We start from the raw sequence: 20,565 nt of genomic DNA, 5'->3' as shown, positions 1-20,565 counted from the left end.
CTCCTCTCTCCCTCGCCGTCTTGTTCTTTCATTGTCCCTCTCTCTCGCTCGTCTCCCCTCTCCAGGGTCCTCAGGGTTAAGATTGTTTATCTCTCTCTCTCTCTCTCTCATGTTCTCTCTCTGTCTCTTGCTGCCCTGTGGTCCAGTATTCCTCCTGGCATTTCAGTCTCTCGCTCTCTTTTCCCCACATGGGTCCCTCCATCCTCCCTGACTCCCCCCTGCCTCCCTGCCGTAGAGATTCTCTCCTAATCCCTGGAAGTTTGGAACTAATGAACTAACTGCTGAGCCACTGCCACGGAGCTTGGTCCCAAACTATACTGTACTTCACACTCGATTTCCTCTCCAGATGGCATGGTGGCGCGGCCGACACGACGGGGAGCACCTTTCGCACACCAGCACGCGCCTGCAAATGCACACAAGACATGCAGAACACAAACATGCACACACCCTTAAGTGTGCACATGTAGACACATATGGGAAAAACATTCACACACGCACATAAGCAAGCAAGCACATACACAACAGTCGATAGCCTTTCCGTACATCACTCAAGTATGACACACCAGTGTCCTGGGTTCACTCTCAGTACATTACAGGGCCAATTGTTAGTGCTTAAAATAAGTTAATTCACTATTTGTTCATCTGAAGGTATAAACCATGTAAAATAAGCTTTGTTGACACTGATCAAAGCCCTCAGAAGCTTTTACTGGGCCCATGTAGAAACCAGTTACTTCTGGATTTGTACAGTTACACAGAGTATGTGGTTGTGATTACAACAACCCAACATACTTGATTTTGCCAGGTTTTACTGACAGAATTTGTGGAAAATTACCTTGTCTTATGTTTTGTTGTAGCACAAAAAACCGAAATAAGAGGACTGAATGACTGGTGTGAATTTCACTTGTATTTTTTTAATGTACTTTAACATTAATCCACTTTTGTATAGCTGGTACCTACAACAATAAGTATCCTGCGAGTCACAGAAGCTACTGAATGTACTAAATTACTAATTACAAAAATACCAATAATTACCCATATTGTACATAAAGCAGCACAATAAGAGCATACCACACAATAAATACAGAATGATCCAATACAGTAATACAAACTTAAGTCTTAAAAAATTAGCATAAAGCTGAGTTGACATCATTCTGTCAGGATATAGATAAACCTTAAAAAACTTCACAAAGGTAGTATTTATTGTCAGAACGTTGCATCGGGGTGGATTATAAGGTACAGGTATCGTGTATCTCCTGTAGTTTAACAGTAACTGTAAACTCTTATTCAAGAAAAGCTGATCATACACCAAAACCACATCTGGTCTATTGAGTTGACCATTTCACATAGTTAATATTACAACAGTTGAGTGAAAGTCTTGGGAGTAGTCAAATTCTGTCTGTTTTAATCAGTGACTCTGAAACTGTTTGTGACTTGTATATGTAGTAGTGGTTAATTCATAAACTAAACTGTTGTTTTTTTTTTCCTTTTCATGAGATTGTGCCCTGATAAAAATTTCTTACACTATTAGCCACTGGTCCAGAGATATACCTTTCTGGTTGCAGTGAGAGCAGCTGAGGCAAGAATAGAGGACTCATTGTAAAGTCGATGACATTACGGTCAATTACCTTTATTTGGATGTAGCGCAGTCAATATATGAGCTATGGTCTATGCATGAACTGTGTCTGACACCAGAGATTTTCAATTTAACATAAATTATGCAGCCAACTGTCAACTGATACACGACCTCAGTTCAATGCTCACTGTGTTATTCCAGAGGACACTGAAAGATCTTCTCTCCATTTAAGTGGATTCAAATGACTAAACTCTTGACAGAATGAACTCCTGGGAAATAATGTTAGCCAGTTGAATTATGAATACTGAACATTTGTATTTAGTGTGAGTCCGTATGTGCGTGTATTTACATCCCTGTATATATGTGCGTGTGTGTGTGTGTACTTGTGTGTGTACTTGTGTGCTCAACACCTCAGAGGACCCAGGAGAGTTGAGAGAAACTCCCAGTCAGACTGCCAAGACTCACAAATGGGATGTGAGCTGCTCAGCCAGAAAATAGACCCTGTTCCAGCCAGATCAGAAAGACCTTCCATTTCAGACTCTACTGTCTGTCACTGTTTGTGTGTGTGTGTGTGTGTGTGTTTAAGCAAGACTGTGTAACTTGAGCTATGCTGAGCAGCAGCAATAGCGGCCTCTGTGGTTGGTGCGTTAGATTCTGTTGGGCTGTGAGTCTCAGCGGTTTAGGGTACTGGAAGCAGCGTACCAATAGAAGCTAATAGCTCATGTGCAGAAAACAAAACCGCTCAGGCAACAAATACAACATCATCACCTTAGTACAAACCAGCATGGACACTGTCCACTCATGTCGAGTCAGTCTAGCTTCTCATAGCTAGCTGAATGCCCATAGTTAGTGGTGTGAGGTGTTATGCACTTCATGCGGGACATCGCATCCACTGAACCCAAGTTACATCGCACAAGAACAGGTATTCGGGGCACGATGTGGGAATGAAAGAGGCGCCATTCTCCTTATAATAAGTCAGTGTACCATCAAAATGATTTTGAAGCAGTTTCTCTGAGGTAAAATAGTTGCATAATGTTGCTTTAAGTGTCATGTGTCAGGTATCAATTGGAATCCTTCGGGAGGGTACCATAGGCAAACGAGAGGTCAGGGTGCACAGGAGAGTGATGACAGCACTGTGATTAGCATTCATTGCTTAGGAATGAAGAGGTCTTGTCTGGAGTTGGTGCACATAGAGACTGGAGGGATTTAAAGGAGTGAAAGTTTTGGAAAATATTTCTTGTGTGTGTCTTTTTAGATTCAATGTAAGTCATAGGTTTCACAGATTATATTTCAGCTTTCTCAGGTCTTTTGATTGTCTTTTGAAACGCACACTCTTGCAGCAGCTCCAGATACCGTGGGTTAAGGGTGAGGAATGAGGCCGAGTGAGGGATCAGAAAATGCTGAGACACAGAGAACAGAAGGGTCCTCTCTCCCTCTCTCATTATCCTGTTACACTTTTGTGTTTTCACTGGCAGAGGTGCAGCCCGCACTGCTCTGTGCTACGTGGGCTGCACATCGCACCCAACACTTGGAGAGTAACCCCAGTAGGAGGAGTGATGATGGAGAAGGCGACAAGGAGAGGAAAACATGAAAGAATGGGAGGAGGAGGAGAGGAATGGAGCAGATGTGGGTGCATGAAGGGGGGAATGTATTCGAAATGTATTCGATTTAAATTTTCTGTGTAAATGGCAGGGCATGTCAAGAAAACCAAACCCCAGCTAGCAGTCTGAAACCATTTTCAAATTATTTTCTACTACTAATACTAAATCATTATTTTAAAAAAACATATGAGTATGGAGAAGAGGGAAATTAAAAACAGAAAGTACCACATTTGGCATCGATTCAAACAGTGTATGCAGAGTTTTGGGATGTAAGCCAGATATTCTGCTAGTCTCGGTGCAGCATAAATTGGACAGAATTTGTTGGTGGAAAAAGCTGAGAATGACAGAAATTACAGACAGAAATGAAACAGAAATTGTTAGGGAAAAAAACCCTCAGCAAATAATGTTGATTATGCAGAGAATAGATGTTATGTATTGTAAAGATACTGAATGATGAGCCTTACCTCCTCATTTACCAGCAGAATGGATACAAAGCCTTGGGAATTTATTTCCTCAAAACATTGCAATGCAGCTTGTAATGAACTGTAACTAAAGAGCTCTAATGAGCTCTTTTCATGGCTAATTAAAGTGTATAAGTAGTGTGTAATAACTAGCTGTTTTTCCAGCTCAGACTGTCAGTTTTGACCAACTATGACAAGCAGGTTTCATGATTTACAAATTCTTCCTTTTCTGTGCTGCTAGTTATGTCTTGTTGTCTGCCCTGACAGGATAGCGGATTACACAGTGTGCTTCCAACTGACACAGTGAATGCCTGAATCTCCTTCTGCTACATCTCAGTTATCAGCATAGCCTGAATTAGTCAGTCATCTCACTCCAGCTTTCTGCAGTGCAGCGTGTCACTTGTCAAAACCCATCCACAATGACTTGAAGCTCGCTAACACACGCACATCCCGCCACACACACATACTGACAAAAACAGATGAACAAATGCATACACAGTCACACTTCAGGCAGGCAGCCTTCACCTGCGATAGTCTGCAGCTCATTTTAAATGGCATCGCAAGCTGCACAGCAGGGTGCAAAATGCCAGCTCTCAAAAGGTAAAAAAGAAAAGAAGGAAAAACAACTACGCTCATTCTGACTCATGATCTCCCACTCTTTACTCAAAACCATACGTGTGTGTACATTTGTATTTATGTACATACCCACATTTTGTTTTTTACTAGAAAAAAATTAATCTTTGCCATTTTTATGCCCTTTCAATAACACATCATGTCATGCACCCTTTTTTGTCTTCATTTCTATCCAGTATATACAGTAACTGCCACTTCACTGAGATATAATTCAAACTGAATGAAGGGACAGAGAGTGTGAGTCTACACCCAGAGTCTGTCCAGAGGCGATGTTTGACGTTGCTTGTTTCAAGCGGCATGACGGCCGGGCTGGACATCCATGATCTGATCGTGGAGAGCAAGGAGGTCCCGCTGTGGCCTGTACACACATCAGTTTGGACGCTGCAGTCTGATGTGGTGTCTACAAGGCAGTACACATGCTGGGTCACATATACACAGCACTCTGTAGGATCCTGAGCGTCACGTCTCAGGCTGTGTGTTAAGGAGCTGCCCTCACTCTCCTGGAAGGTCAGCCTCTCTGCACTTGAAAAGCTTCATGTGTGCATCTATGCGTTCAACGATCCTGCCTGCTTGGCCAACTGCTCGCCCGCCTGCCTGCCTGTGTGTCAGCCTCTAATGATGAGGATGATGCAGGGAATCAAAGAAGAGATGGAGCTGACGTTGGGGCGAGCTCTCCATGGGACACCAGGTGATTGGGGAGGGAGCTTTGAAGCAACTTGTTGGATGGCTGTCCATTAATGTAAAATATCTCCTTTTCAAAGGGCTTTATTCAAGCTCGGAGTAGCGGAGCCCATAGGGGTCAAGGTGTCTGGCAGAATAATCTCTCTCTCACTTTAGAGAGAAGGAGAGATAAAAGAAAGCATAGTGCATAGTGACCTGGCCATATCCTTAGCCATTCCTGGTGTCATGGTTTCAGAAATACCGTCGCAAAAGGAGAAAAGTGCAGGAGACAATCTTTGCAATGAGCGGTCTCTGGTTACATTAAAAGAATTTTATACATGCAGGCTGCCTATATATCTGGCTGAGTTTGGAGCCGGAGACTCAGCCCTCTGCAGTCTATTTGATCTGTGAATGTTAGAAACCATGCTTTTTGATCATTTGGATCACTATTTATTTAGTTTGGTCAGGGATCAATGTGACTCCTTGCACATGAAGCGGCCAGCAGTTCTCACATATCAATTTTCTCCAGTCACCATGAACTGCAGAGGGACAGACAGAATTTTATCCACCAAGTAGCAGGTTTATGAATAGTGAATTATGGCTGTGTAAATTGCTCCGTCCGTTTTAAGTTACCACGATACAGTTACGGGCCTGTCTTGGCTTATGAAAGCGACAGTAAGAGTGAGCAGCAGAGAGGTTACAGCAAAACTCGAGAAAGAGTCAGAGATCACAGTGCACTCATCATATGGTGTGACAATCCCTCTTGTCTCATTCAGTGAGGGAAATGGGAGACATAGATGACACACAGCAGTCCAGCCCGATCATGACCCCTATTAAATCCGGGCAAATCTCTGATATGTACTTTGATACCATATTTTATTGATACTGAAGGTGTGTTCATAATATCAAGTACAGTTCTGCATTCCAGGAGATCAGAGCGGCGGCTGTTTTGTCTCAAGCTGTCCCGTGACCTTTGAAGGGTCCCCATAAGATCTAATACAACTGAACCTAGGTCGACTCTCTCTAGGCCACTTTAGTTTTTACAAGAGATTGTGATGTATGGGCTCCCTATGTCATATCTGTCTACAGTTTCTCTCACATACACACACACACATATTACTCTGGTGATCACAATAATAATGATCAGTTAGCTTGGAAACCCGACTCAGATGTTGTTGGGAAACAAATGTACTTAAGTTCCCACCTAGCATGACGTTCCATTGCATGATCTCCCATTTGCCACCATCAGGTGCTGCAGCATTTTAACTAACCATGTTTCATTTTATGAATAAGCATCTTAGAAACCTTTGTGGTGCGCACAGTAACCGGTGTCAGTTAAAGAGTGTTTTTCCTTTCAAGATAACTGTTTAGTAGTATGAATGGGATCAGGAGAAAACTCCCAATCTGAGCATCTCCAAACTCACATATAAGCACTCAAAGGCTCCAGCTTCTGATCTGACCTGACAACTCCTAAGCTACCCATTTCCTCATGCTGCTTAACTCAGACCACATTTCTTCCAGAGAGCCCCTCTCCTCTCGCTTGCTAGACTCCTCTCCCCATTCCGTTCCCCTTTCTCTCCATTCCTGTAGCCCAGCATCTGGTTTGAATATGCCGGCGTGTGCTACTGTGTTACTGATAGAAGTTGGGAGTGTAGGCTTCTCTTTGATTTTTTTTCATCCTCATCGTCTCTCTTCCTGCTCAGCTCATACAATGCTTGCGTTGAGAGTACAAAGTTGAGTGTGGAGCCTCTGTTTTTTCTGATTTTTGGCATACTGTGGATAGATGGACTGCAGTCTAGAGAGACTGCAGTGTGCTGACTTATTTTGTACCTTTTTAATATGTTAATGTTTCATCTTGATGTTGTTTATTTCAGATTGATGTATGCTTTTTCAATTTCCCACTTTGATCACATAGTGTTTGTGTCTGTAGTGCAGTGTTTATTTTGCATTTATTGCATTTATGTAAAGACACTTCCTGAAAGGAAATGGCATTCTTTACCAATTTTTTTTTGTAAATGTACACACATAACACAAAGCATCAGCAGTGTATAGCCCCTCATGGTAGTTGTTTTGTCGCTATTAAACATTTTATGTAGTATATTCTGACTTAAGTAGTCACATGCTCTGACAGTAACTACACTTGCTTTTAAAATATACAGTTTTAGTCTTACAGCTTCACACATTTTGAAGTATTTTTCTTAATTATTTCAATATGAAATCTGACTAAATGTGGATATCTGTTTATGTTTTATGCTTCTGTGTTGCAGACAGAGGCCAGAGAGACCATTCCCAGGATGTTAGTGGAACTGGATCTGGGCCGGACAGAGAAGTGTGTGAGGGTGAACTCAGTGTCCAGTGGCTTAGCTGAAGCTGACCTGCAGGTCATCCTGCAGGCTGAGGTTCTCCCTCCTGCCATCATGTTACCCAAAGTAGAAGACACACAGGAGGTGCTATGGGTAAGGTGCTAGTCTTGGCTAAGTCAAAGTAGGCTGAATGGAGTAATTTAAAAGTGCATTTTTCAGGACCACATTTAACAGAAGAATAACAATGCAAAACAAAACAAAACAATGTTGGAATACTTTCTAAAGGACTAGAAATACCCAAGACATTTCTCTCTTTCACCACTGGATAAAAACACAGTGGTGCTCTTATACAAACTCATGAAGTAAGAGGAAACCACGGGAATCTTCAAAGAAATCATAACAAACTTTTCCATATATTTCCCAGTAAAAGTGGGAATCGATCCCTGTGGCAGGACTCAGGGACAGACAAAGTGTTTTTCTTGGCTGCGGCTCAAGAAACGGATGACATTTCTTCGGATTAGCTTCAGAAGCCTGATAGCTTTCTGTAACAACACAAAGGTGCCTTTTGCCACTGCTGAACTTTCTGGAGACTGCCTTGAACAGTGTCATGTTGTGGCTAAGAATTAATTTAATCAAAGTAGTCGGCCAGACAGGTATATTGAACAAATATGTGCTGCAAACATGCATGACATTCCATTCTTTATGCATTTCAACTGTCCACACCTTTTGGAAGTCAGTCAGTCATCTTACCAGTTACTGAGATTCTGCTGTATGACAAAGATCACAGATCTATCACAAACTGTATTGTTGCAGCAGTTATTGCTAACTGTATGCATGTATTAGCTGTTAAAGAAATGCGTTTGAAATGATTTCCTACTCATAGTCTTCCCATTTTTTGCTCTTATTAATTGCGGTTTGCAATTTGTCCATACTACCTCGGCCTGTGCCTGAGTTAAGAGGTGTTTTCTGGGCTTGGCCGTCCCTCTGGCTTTCAATAAAGGGGCGCTGTACGGATGTCAGGTCCTGAAAGGTCAGGAGACAGTGACATTATTAATGCAGGCCTTTCTGATCAGCTCCATATGGTTCACTTACCAAGAGGAACCAGGTTGCTGTCTGCCTCCTCTACTGTTTGTGTCTGAATACAGTTTTTGCTGATTAAACACAAGGAGAAATTAAGGTTTGTTTAGAGGTCAGAAGAGAGTGAGAGAAGATATCACTGGTGAGGGGAGGGTGTCTAGTGTAATCACACAAACAGACATATTTGTACACGTATACACATACACACATACATATATAAATTTATATATATATACATATACATATACACATATATACATATACACACACACCCACAAAACATGGTCTAGGGCAGGAGCAGGAAGTTTTTAACTAGTGGTTTTAATTAGAACATGTCTATTTCCTGCTGCCCTTTCTTTCTTCCAACTATAATTGGTGACAGGTGTTCACTAATTCTCTCCCTTAGCTCAGTCTTTTCTTCTTTTGCTGCTTTTCCTCACTTAAAAAAAGAACTTCTGTTGTGCATGAAATAAGCTTGGATACCACCTATTATTATTATTATTATTATTATTATTATTATTATTATTATTATTATTATACTGAAAATCACAGCAAGCACGTTTAGAGATCTAATATGTGTATTGGCTTATGTTTCTTTAAGTCAGCTCCTCATGTTGGTGCATTTCAGGAGAAATGCCTGTAAGTGCACTGTGCACTGTTTTCGCATTAGATTTAATGTGTGTTTTGCAGTGTATTTCTGCATTAGCAGGTGCATGTGTGCTGCTGAAACAAAGTCAAGTTTAGAGCTCTGGATGGGACCTTGATTCTTTCATGTATGCCCATTTAATCTTACCTTTGTCCCTCTCAGCTTTTGCTGTGTCTGCTTTGCACATGCTTTTCTTTGTGCATGTGTGTGTGTATTCATGTGTCAGTGTTGTAAGCATGTGTCTGATTTTTTTTTTTCCCCCCACACTAAGGCAGTGTAGTAAATCCCTGACTTGTTTATTTTTCTCCCTTTTTATTGATATTAGCACAGGAACCTCCAGACTGATTTGTCGCTAAAAGATGGACTTGCTTGTTTCCCTTTGTGCGGAAATCTTTAGCTCTGCCTTTCTCCTCTCCCCCAGCCCTTGTGTGACTGACAGGCCTTATTGGGCTATAACAGGCGTAACTCCCTCCTTTGTCTGAGGACAATTCTCACACAGATTCGGAGCCATGTGCATTCTTTGCCCACCACACTATTTGGTGTGCACTGGGACCAAAAGAATCGCACCCTGTCCTGCTCCTCCTCCTCTACTCCTCCTCCTGTCCCCTCCCCTCATCCCTTTCTCCGCTTCCCCTCTGTGAAATGAACACTTCAGCAGGCCGGAAACATTTAATCTGGCCCCCTTTTGAAGAAAATTAATTGAAACTTGTCCCACTATAGCCTCCTTTCACTAGCTCCATCTCTCCCTCCTTCTCTTTTCATGATTGGGTGGTGAAATTGTCAGAAGGCTTGTTTGTAGCGTGGCTTTGAATGGCAAGAAGAGGTGTTATTTCTTCTTTTTTCTTTTCCTTTTTTCAGTTCAGTAGTGAATAACATCTTAAAGGGTCCTAGTTTTGAGAGCCATTGACAGCTAATGGTTGCCGTATGCACCAGAAGAACAGTGACCAAGGACTGTAGTGCCTCTTATGCAGTGTAAATCAGGTCCTCAAAGTGTATAATAGCTGAAGAGGAGAATACAGCAGAAGGACAGAAACATGTAATCAAAGAACCTTGGAAGCTTTTTAGCCAGTGGTGGCGCATTGAGCTGTCATTTGTTTTCCTTTAGCAGAATCTAAACAGCCGACTGGCGGCAGCCTTGTTAGGGTTTGCGTGGCACAGTGTAGTAGTGGTAATCTCCGTGTGTAATATCAGCTAGGTTTCCCCGCAATGGGCCATATCTAGCTAGTTTCCTCTGTCACAGAAATAGGTTTATCTACACCCTCTTTTCACACTCCTTCTCGGACACCCCCCCCCCCCCCCTTCCTGTGTTTGCAAAGGAGGGGGGGATATTATGCTAAGCCCCCAGCGTTAGTTTTTATGTTGCCATAGCAGCCTTGCTCCCACAGGGTTGTGACCTCAGATGATTACAGTACAAAGCCTATTGGGTCTTGAAAACCTCTTTGAAGATGAAAAGTCTTTGATGGTTTGTATTTATGCAAATCTCTCAGATATGATTTATCCAACTGAGATTGAATGGAGAGATGATTAAAATTGCCCCTATTTTTGAAATCCTTCAATGGAGGCCCACTCTTTCAGTTTTGAGAACAAGAGTGGTGAGTACGAGCATGGGGGTTATTTTGCTCTTCATTTAGAAAAATAGCAGTGCTGTACCTGAGGTTATTTATATCTGTCTTTTTCCTGGTGTGTCAAAGAGGGAGCGAGAAAAAGGAGAAGAAGGGGGGGGGCATGGAGTTAGACATTTCTACTCTGAGCTTTTTTTAACACCTTTTTTTTTTTGGACTGGCTTTGAAAGGAAATATCTGACGAAGGGGGCTTTTGTGTGTTTCCAGATGATAGATTTAGGAATTTGGGCTACCCCACTGGCAGTCCAGGGCTAGCTGTGAACTGGTCTGTTGGAAAAAATTGGAATGCTTTGGTCTTCAAAGAATTAAACTTGGTTTTAAAGCCCTACTTAGGTGAGCTTGCATATTAGCAGGAGTCATGCAGAATAAAGGCCTCAGCAAAGTGTCACATCACACTCTGATTGTTGCTCCAGTCTCCCTGTTCCCTACCATGGAGGGGGGATGCAAAACAGAATAATGTAGGAGTAAAACACACTCACAGACATTCCAAATCTTGTTTCTTCTCCCCTTTTTGGTTTTTTGTTTCTTCTTTGGTTTTGGTGTGTGTATGCATGTGCTCATGCGTGCAAGTGCACATTTACATGTGTGCACACACTCTCAGGGGAGCACATGCTGTAGTTGTGCAGAGCCTCTGAAAGAAGGTAGAGCAGAAGACTTCAGACGATGGGGGAACCCTGGTGATAATGTAAAATATTTCATTTCACTCGCTTTTGTTGCTGCTCTCCTGTGCTCGCTTTTTCTGCTATTTGAACCCCCATAGATGTGTCTCTGAATAAGGAGTGCAATGGGAACAGTGTAGGTAATAAAGGTGTCAAGATTCTTATCAAAAGTGAGTTTTTGAACAATAAGATTTCTTTTTTCTCCGCTCTGTCTGTCTTACCCCACAGTGAATTTTGAAAGATGTGTCATATCGTTACTGCTGAACATTTTTTCTTCCAGTTTTAAATTCACTTTGACACAATAGCTCAGTATCTGAGTATGAGTTTCCAGTTTTTCTCATTCATATAAGTAATAAAGTGCTGATTAGGTCCACAGAGGGAGGCACCGACACTTAACCATTACAGAAGAGCAGGAACTTGAACAGAAATACAGTCCTCCAAGACATCATGTTTTCTTGAAGAACATTATCAACACTACTACAAATGGATTCAAGCTGATCATACGTCTGGCTAACTATTTTTGTAACAGCAAATGCCACAGAGAATATATGTGCTCCAACAACACACAAACATCTGATCAATGCAATGACAATGATTGTACTGAGTAGTAAGAACAAATTAATTCATTGTGATTATTTGGAGGTTTATTGTTTTCTATTCACAGAAACAGTGGGTGTTGTTAATGAGCTGCTCATGAGATTGTCCTTGTGTGTTAAGTTTGTTGACAGGTTTCAGCACAACTTGAAAGGACAGCCACTGACAGAACCCATTCGCCTGATCACCTTTGTGGAAACCGCTGTGGGCCTGCTCAATTTTAAGGTAAATTACAAACAAACCCCCCAAAAACTGCCTGCGTAAGACATTTTGCTGTTTCTCCATTGTTCATTTTAGATTAAAGACTGCATCAGCGAGTGGAGCACTCCACGTGTCCAAAATGAAAGGGATTCAAAGCTTTCGGACAGTCTCTCAAAATGAGCCTTTTGAGCCTTTTTTGCTTTTTTTTTGTTTCCTTTCTCTCTTTCTCTCTCTCTCGCTCTGTGTGTGTGTGTGTGTGTGTGTGTGGGTGTGTGTGTGTGTGTGTGTGTGTGTGTGTGTGTGTGTGTGTCTCTATCCCTTTCCAGACATGCTGACATTTTTTAATTAGAACTGTTTTAATATCATCATAGTGGAAAAGTTCTTAATGATATTTTGGCAAGCATCAAAGCAGTTCCTGTTATAGTACAGCACGACCTTCAGCTACATGGGGAAAAGGGCATGGTTTTGGGCATTTGGGGAGAAACAAGCTGTCCTTCTTTCTTTTGATATGTCTTTTAGTCCTCTACTCCAATTCTGTGACTGTGTTTGTGGTTGTGAGTGTGTGTTTTGATGACAGGGGGTGCCTCTGTGTGCTTTCTTGAGAACACCCTGTATCTTTGCCCAGACTGAACCCCAGGTTACAAGCATGAAAAAAATCGCTGTGGCACAGCTAGTGGTGAAATTAATTTGGAGGCCAACAAAAGCAGGAGACGTGTTCTTATTGTTTCACAGTCTTCACTACAGACTGTCACATTCCAGATTTATTTTTTTTATTTTTATTTTTTCTTCGACTTTGCTTATTTGATATTAACGGTGGCCAGTAGCTTATCTTAGCAATAAGACCTGTTATTGTTTAACATATTTCAGTACAAGGTAATACCAATACCAAACTTATATTTCTCTATCTGTTTATTGGCATATTTATTGAACAGAATTTAGTGTGATGATGGATGTTTTTCTGACTTCAGAGGAAACACAGAAGCGTATGCAGTTTGAACTACTGTAGGAATATTGTAGTATAATTAGATTTATTCAGCAGTATGTAAGCCAAGATGTCCAACATTTCTTCTTTCTCTCTTTGTGTCTGTGTCACTTTAGTCACCCTGTATTATGCTAATATACTTATATTCTCTCCAGGCGGTGTGTGAGGAAATCCGTCGCCTTGCTCCCAGGGTTGGCCTTCACCATGACGGTGTGGTGTTTGGCTCTGATGACTTCTGTGCCAGCATAGGTAGCTGTTACACTGTCTGATTAACATTCCCTCCCTTTGGTGGCTAGAACTGTGCTATTCTCTTTTTTTTGTCCCATGGGACTTAGAGCACTTTAAATACATGTGTCTCACAGATCACTCACTCTTTCCATACTTAGAATAAATTATTATAGACTTACAGGAAATGTGGTTACAAATACAGAATTTCTATATATGTGATGATTTCTGGATGTGAGAGATAGTACAAAATGAGATGTCCTGATACAAAAATAATAAAGGTGCATTTCCCCTACCAAGTCCATTATTTTCTATTTCAGTACACACTTACACTGATTACATGTAGCATGCAGTATGTAGTATTTCCTATTGTCCTGACATACAGTCAGCAGGATTTATCAGCAGAATCTAAAGATTTTTACTGATGGTCAGGAAGGTTTGCAAGTTTTCTGATAAAAGAAGAAATATTCAAATGCCAGACTTGACTATGTACTTTGACATGAAAAGAAGAGAGACTGACACACTGTTTATCACTGTAATTGCTGTTCTGGCTTCTCTCATTCTTTCATTCATCTGTTCATCACCTGTCAACATTTCACCTCTTCTGAACCTCTTATTTCCTTGAACATCACCTTGCGTCTTTGAGATCTTGACTGATGTGACCTATGCACATGCTGTGTGTAACTCCATACTTCTTCTTGAGGTGCCACACGGACTAAGGATGCCAGGGAGCTCCTCTACGCCAGGCAGAAGGTGGTTGTGACCACCAAAGCATTTGGACTGCAGGCTATTGACCTGGTCTACATTGACTACAAAGACGTGGAGGGGTTGAGGAGGCAGGCCAGAGAGGGAGCTCTCATGGGCTTTACAGGTAAAGTTCCTGCTCTGTGCATCTCAAATAGGCCCCTGTTCCATTAAGTAATGTCCCTTCAAGTCCTGATCTCAACACATCTGTCCTCCCCAGATACCTGTCATTTCTTCAGCTGCTTCACATCATTCCCATTTGTTGTTCTTTAATTGCATCCCATATATTCTTAACTTCTCCCTATGGCACAATGACAGACTTCCTTCAGCTTTCTGTTGCAAGCGTCACTCAGGCAATCCAACAGTTTTCATTCCTCCTTTCCTCTGTTACCACGTCTTGCTTAAAATGAGAACAGGAAATGCTTTAGTTAGATCAATTTTAAATGTTTTAAAATGTTGCTTAAAAAATGGGAAGATGAAGAACATCTCTTGGCTTTTCATTTGATATTTATATATTTGTATTGCACATTGTAATGAATATCTGACATTGTGCCTGTGATTTTAAAACTGGCTGCTTGCCTTTGCCTTTTTATCACTTTCAGTGCTGCTGAAGTGAATTGTGAACAGCACTACAGTCCTGACTTGACATTTCCGTTCTGCCTGCCATGAATAGTTTTGAGTCTGTATGAGCGCACTCAGGTGCATACCTGCACACAAAAAAAAAGTACGATTAAAGAGAGTTACAAGCAAAGTGTGGTGGTATCTACCAGGCATCGACCAATACGGTTTTACTGGGGCCCATACCAATTATTTGTAAACAAGGAGACTGATAACTGATATAAAGTAGCATTAGAAAAATCTTGGTATCAAAACTGAGATAACACAAAACGTTGATGAAATGCCCTTCAAGCATATGTTTAATTAAAGGAGTACTTTTCAACGTTACCTTTAAACCAAAAGTGCAGGGAGTTTCCAGCAGCATTTCTTTAAGTTGACTGAAAATTTTAATGAATAAATAAATATACACAATAGCTTTATGAATTGCAGACTGCCTTCCCTGGTGCTCTTTTGAGTGTAATGCTCCCATACTGCACTTTTGACCTTTTCTTTAATGCACTCATCTGCCGTGAGGGTTTAGAGAGAGAGAGTGATAGGGTTAAAAGTGGGGACGCAGGCTGACATATACTAAACGCACGATTATGGTTCGTTTATTGCAGCAAAACAGCTTTGGAAAGCCTTTAGTTGGTTTTAGTTATTTAAATGTTATACATTAACATGTGATAGGAGAGAACATGTCATTCAAAAGAAGGCTAATCATCACTTACAGCTGTACACCATATATGTTGTCCATGTATGGAATAACACAGGCCTCAGATGCAGTTCCATTACATCTAAAGTCTATGACAACAATATCCTGCACTTCCATAGAAGAAAAGGAGTCTGAGTGCTTCAGGACACACTTCAGTAATGTCACTAATGCCTGTGGGTTGAGACTAAGAGAGTGACTGGCCCTGGTAAGAGACGTGTAAGACAGAACTTTATAGCCCATATCATTTTTTTTGCTACTCAGCTGACTAAATAATTGATCAACAAGTGAACTTGTTGATATTCGCTATCGCATTCAAGTTAGCTCAATAAGACTCAACGTAAGTTTACGTTACTATGACCACTGTCTACCTATCATGTGTAAAAATAAAAAAAAAGTTCCTGTTGCACTGGCACCAACGTTACTGAAAGACTTAGCTATCACTAGATCTTGGTATAGTTAATTGTATACCACTGCAACAAAGTGCATTATTTGGTTATTTTAAGGGTAACTGGGAAACTGAAGATGTTTAGATGTGTCATCACAGAAATAGACCATAAGATTGTGATGGTTATTGCAATATCTGCTACCTTCCCTTCGAAACACATCTCCACTTGCAGAGATGCTTCAGTCTGTAAATACTTTCCTCTGTGCCTGTCTGTGGCACAGTAGCCTTCGTTGTTGATAGGTTGATACTTGCTATGTGGAACCAATCAGATAACGCTGTAGGCAGGACATTGCTCGAGACCCCAGAGTTGTGACTACAGATGGCAAGAGGCATTTTTAAATTCATTTATTTTATCTTCAATCGAGAAAAAAATTCCGATGATCGTAAAAATGCTGCATATCGGATCCAATAATCGGCCAGGCCGATAATCTGTCGACCCCTAGCGCCTACTTTAACAGCACTCTGCGTGTGTCTGTAGCCAGGCAACGCTTTCAGAATGTGTCTGTGTGTCTTTGCCCTGCACACTGCATGTAACAGACCACAGAAGGCAGGACAGCCTGTTCCAAAGTGGATATTTTTGTCATTTCTTCCTTCAGTGCAGAATATTTGTTGTATTTGTATTTTCATCCCTTGAAGACTGATTAATTCAAAATGAGACATACTGTAGAGTAAAATCACTTAAATTGTGAAAACAAATCATAAAATATTGTTTTGTTCACTGTGCTATAATCTTTAGATTTTCTTGTCTTCCATTGTGGGATTATTGAATTAACAGAACAGGGTCAGGCATTAGTCAGCTTCCAGACACGAAAGAAAAAGAGGCACCTGAAAATCCCAGAACACACTCTCCATGTTGCACTGGCCTAGACATACATTACCTGCACTTCACATCATCAAATCATCTTGGAGGTGAGCTTCTTGCTGTCTCATACAGAAGCTGATTTTCCAGGTGACCTCATTTGCCACCTCTGTTCTCTGGCGCTGCAGGCTTGCGTGAGTGTTTGTGTGATTATGTGCATTTCTGTGTGTTTATATCAGAATTGCTCACCTCTCGTCATGCAATTTAACATTTGTCTTTGTGCACTTATAATGATATACCTAAATAAATGCAATAGTTTGCGTACTCTTTATGAGTTCCTAAAATGTATGCAGATATTGCGTTCTGTTAATATTCGTTTGAATCAGAATGACTTGTACAAATAAATTCATTGAAGAAAGTGCAAGGTGTTGTTTACATGTGGTAAAAGGCATAAAAGCTCATCAACTGAAGCAGCCACTTGATGAAATAAATGGTGGAATATGGAAAGCACATTTGAAAGCACTGGATTAGTGGCTTACAAGCCATGGGCACTCTGTACAGTATAATCTTAGTAGCTATTACTGGCCCGAGTGTGCTTAAGCAATAATAAGGTGCAGCCAAAGGCTTCTACCTGTGCAGTAATTGACCTTGGCCCTACCTAAGCCGTACACAACACCCATTAGTTCTGAGTACAGAGCACACAGGTGAACCGCAAACATCCAGTGCTCCTTACTGGTAAACAGGAAAGTGTGAAGGCAAAATCCTTCAAAACCTTGACATCAAATCTGTGGAGGAGGAATGTAATTAATCAGAGGATTTAATAATGCAGCATCTTCACTTTATAAGCAATTTGTTTTATGAACTATGAACTTTTTTTGTTATGACTTAATGATCCTAGTAAATATGTTTACCTCCCAGAAATATAAAACGGTTCCACAAAATTCTCTGCTTTCAAGGACCACATTTCACTTCCATCCCCGGGACCCTGCCCATCATCCGCCTGAGAGCACTTTGCTAAATAGCAGTCCTCCAATGAGATGCCAGCACCACATGGCAGGCCAGGATTGGCTGGAGGGCATGAATGATGCATTTTAAGAGAACCAATGGGTTGTAACTGAGGGCACCTGAATCACCCTGTCTGTTTCTTCGCTCTGTCATTCTTCTGTTGTCCTACACAGACACACGCACACAACCCCACACACACACACACCTACACATACACATACACACAAAGAGACCTTCTTACAGTATTTTTAAGCCTGCCAATTTCTGTGTGGAAACATGCTCCTGTCCTCGGCCCAGAAGCAAAACAGGTGGCAGAGGAGGGAAGGCACACTCATCTTTCCTCTTTTCCATGCATGCAGTAGACACACACTTACACATGCACGCACACACTCGGGTTGTTGCACTGAAACAGATTCACAATATTCACACAGAAAAAGTAGGAGAACCAAAATAGTCTTGTTATTTAAATACTGCAGGCAAGGTGATGCACAGGCACGCTCACAAACACACATGCACTCACACTCATACACATCTCCAGTGTGGCCCTGGGGAGTCCTCAGGCTGTTTGTCCATCAGGAAATGTGCAGTTACAGTCTGGCTGCTTTGCACAAACAAATACACATCAGCAGCCATGCATTCACAATGACACACAAACACAAAATGGCTTTTGAACATATTTTGTAGTACGCACACGTCGCTTAAAGGTGTCTGTTTATGATAAATTGCACTTTATAAATGATGTTCTCTCGTCAGTAATTGCTCAAGCATTTAACTGCAGCGTGTTGATTGTGTAGCTGTGGTGAGTGTTTTTCTGAGGTTAACTGGGGTGAGCGGAGCTGGATGAAGGGTGTCAATTCTCTCCTCCCCTTTCCTCTCCTGTTACCCCCTCAAACACTCCTGTTCTCCTCCTCTCCCCTCCTCGCCTCGCCTCTCCTCCTCCTCTCCCCTCCTCGCCTCTCCTCTTCTCCTCTCTCCTGGGCTAAATTTTTTGCTCGTGCAGCCCGCCTGCTCAGCCACCTTGAAGGATTTGTTGTCAGCGACAGAGCTAAGCCCTAAAGTGTCGAGCCCCTGCTGGCTGCTGCTGAGCCGTCGTTCTCACCAGACGTTTCATAACCTTAACTTATCACTACAAGTTTGATCTGCAAATGTACATGGGATTATGTCTGTGGCGTTCGCCCACATTTAACTGAGAGGGAGTGGGAGCAGGAGGGTGGGGGTGGGGGGAGGGGGTGAAGATTGTGTCACAGCCTTAACTCTATGTTGAGCTTCTGTTTCAGTTGGATACAAGATGTAATTTCTGAAACTGTCAGAGTAAAGGTGTGCTTCTATTGAAAGATATATATTTTAAATGTAGGCCAACACAGAAATTGATTTATAGAAAACACAATGATTTCCTTCATATTTACTAGTTTAATTTTGGAATATTTTAGCAAAGATGCTTCAGAATAGTTTTTTCTTTTTTGAACATGTTATAAATATTACTTGAATCACTGGTTTTGTGTTATCTCCTTGGCTTTTTTTAATTATTTAACTCAACTGCTTGTGTGTATCTGTTTAGGTTCAGCCACACTTGCATAGGCTATTCTTTTCATCATCGCTGTGCTGTTCTAGTCGACTTCTGTCAAATATCGAAGTCTAACTAAGCGTTTTCAGCAAAGTGTCTCCTTGACAGCAGGGCTGCAAGGAGAGAGGAGACACTTGATATCCTTCACGATGTCACGATGTACCTCAGACTCACTTCAGTGGCACTGATCACACTGACACATACACACACACACACATATGGTTTAGGCTTTTGCATTTCCTGTTTCTCCTATCTCGTTCCTCTGTGTGTTGTCATTGCCCTCTCTCACAAGAAATGTACCAGCAGCAGTCCCTCCCAGTTCTCAGACTTTTTTTTTTCGTCCAGTTTTGTGCGGCAGTTTGCATAACTGTTGTCATAAAAAAGATTTTTTGTTAAAATAAGGGAGGCTCAATGGCACAAAGTGTGTTATTAATAGCTTGGTGCCAACAATTAAGAACATTGTTTTCTTAGGGCAAATGGCATTTGTATCTAATTTTATTTGAATTTTTCTTTGTGTGTGTGCATGCAGGTAAGCAGGTTATCCACCCAGGGCAAATCCAGGCTGTACAGGAAGAGTTCTCCCCCAGTCAGGAGAGGGTCCAGTGGGCCAAAGAACTCATTGCTGCTTTTGACCATCATCAGAAGGAAGGCAAGGTAATGTGAACATCTTCTGCCAAAAGTAAAATCATCTTATTTTATAATTTAAAAAATAATAATTTTAGTCTCTCTTTTATAGTTGTGTTTTGTACACAATAGCTGCCCATTTGCTCACTGCCGAGACAATTTATAAACAAACTAGACAATACAATGCAATAATACAAGAATTCTTTCCTAAAAAGGAGTTATTTATCAACATGTATACTTGAAATGTGAAAGAAGGTTGTATTATTTGCCTTTAATATAATTTTGGATGCAAATGCAGAATGTACAGATAACTAAAAAAAAACGACATACACCTGAACTGCTGTTGCTCGTTGTAGTTCATAATCGGTTGTTTGCTGGATATTTACTATATTTTAACCTGGGTTACAAACTGGTTTAAACATCACTTTAATTCTTAAACAGAACAGTGAATTTCTCCAAAATCACATAGAAGATATTCTGACTTCACAAAACATGTTTCTAAATCCTTTCACAAATCAAGGAGAGGAGAGAGATCCTGAATATGTATATATGTATACAGAACTTTCACAAATGTATTTCTCTGGCATTATACAATATCTGTGCTGTGAGTGTGTGTTGAGATGACAGGGGTCTCTCTCTCACTCTCTCTGCTCTGAGACTCAGACCGATCCTTTGTGTATCCTCTCACACACCTCTGTAGTTCCAGAGAATACATACTGTACACCCCTGGGTGACTCTCAGACACATCATAGGAGATAGGGGGGAGTTGGGCAAATTAAGTGTACAATATTATTGTTCCTAATTTAGTGCATGGTTGGATCCTGTGTGTTGAGCTCTG

At 41.2% G+C, this 20,565-nt stretch overlaps 1 protein-coding gene across 1 annotated transcript in view; it reads left to right on the top strand.

The window, feature by feature from the left end:
* Nucleotides 1-20,565, top strand: part of clybl (citrate lyase beta like) — a 54,500-nt gene that overhangs the window by 32,351 nt on the left and 1,584 nt on the right. The window contains exons 3-7 of the mRNA XM_041056338.1: nt 7,196-7,384; nt 11,953-12,054; nt 13,168-13,261; nt 13,941-14,108; nt 19,633-19,757. Of these exons, the coding sequence (XP_040912272.1) occupies nt 7,196-7,384; nt 11,953-12,054; nt 13,168-13,261; nt 13,941-14,108; nt 19,633-19,757 (678 nt within the window). The remainder of the gene's footprint in view (nt 1-7,195; nt 7,385-11,952; nt 12,055-13,167; nt 13,262-13,940; nt 14,109-19,632; nt 19,758-20,565) is intronic.

The sequence above is a fragment of the Toxotes jaculatrix genome, chromosome 15, assembly GCF_017976425.1.
Source record: "Toxotes jaculatrix isolate fToxJac2 chromosome 15, fToxJac2.pri, whole genome shotgun sequence".
Classification (NCBI taxonomy): Eukaryota; Metazoa; Chordata; class Actinopteri; family Toxotidae; genus Toxotes; species Toxotes jaculatrix.
The sequence above is the reverse complement of the archived record's forward strand: the minus strand, read 5'-3'. Positions and strand labels throughout refer to the sequence as shown.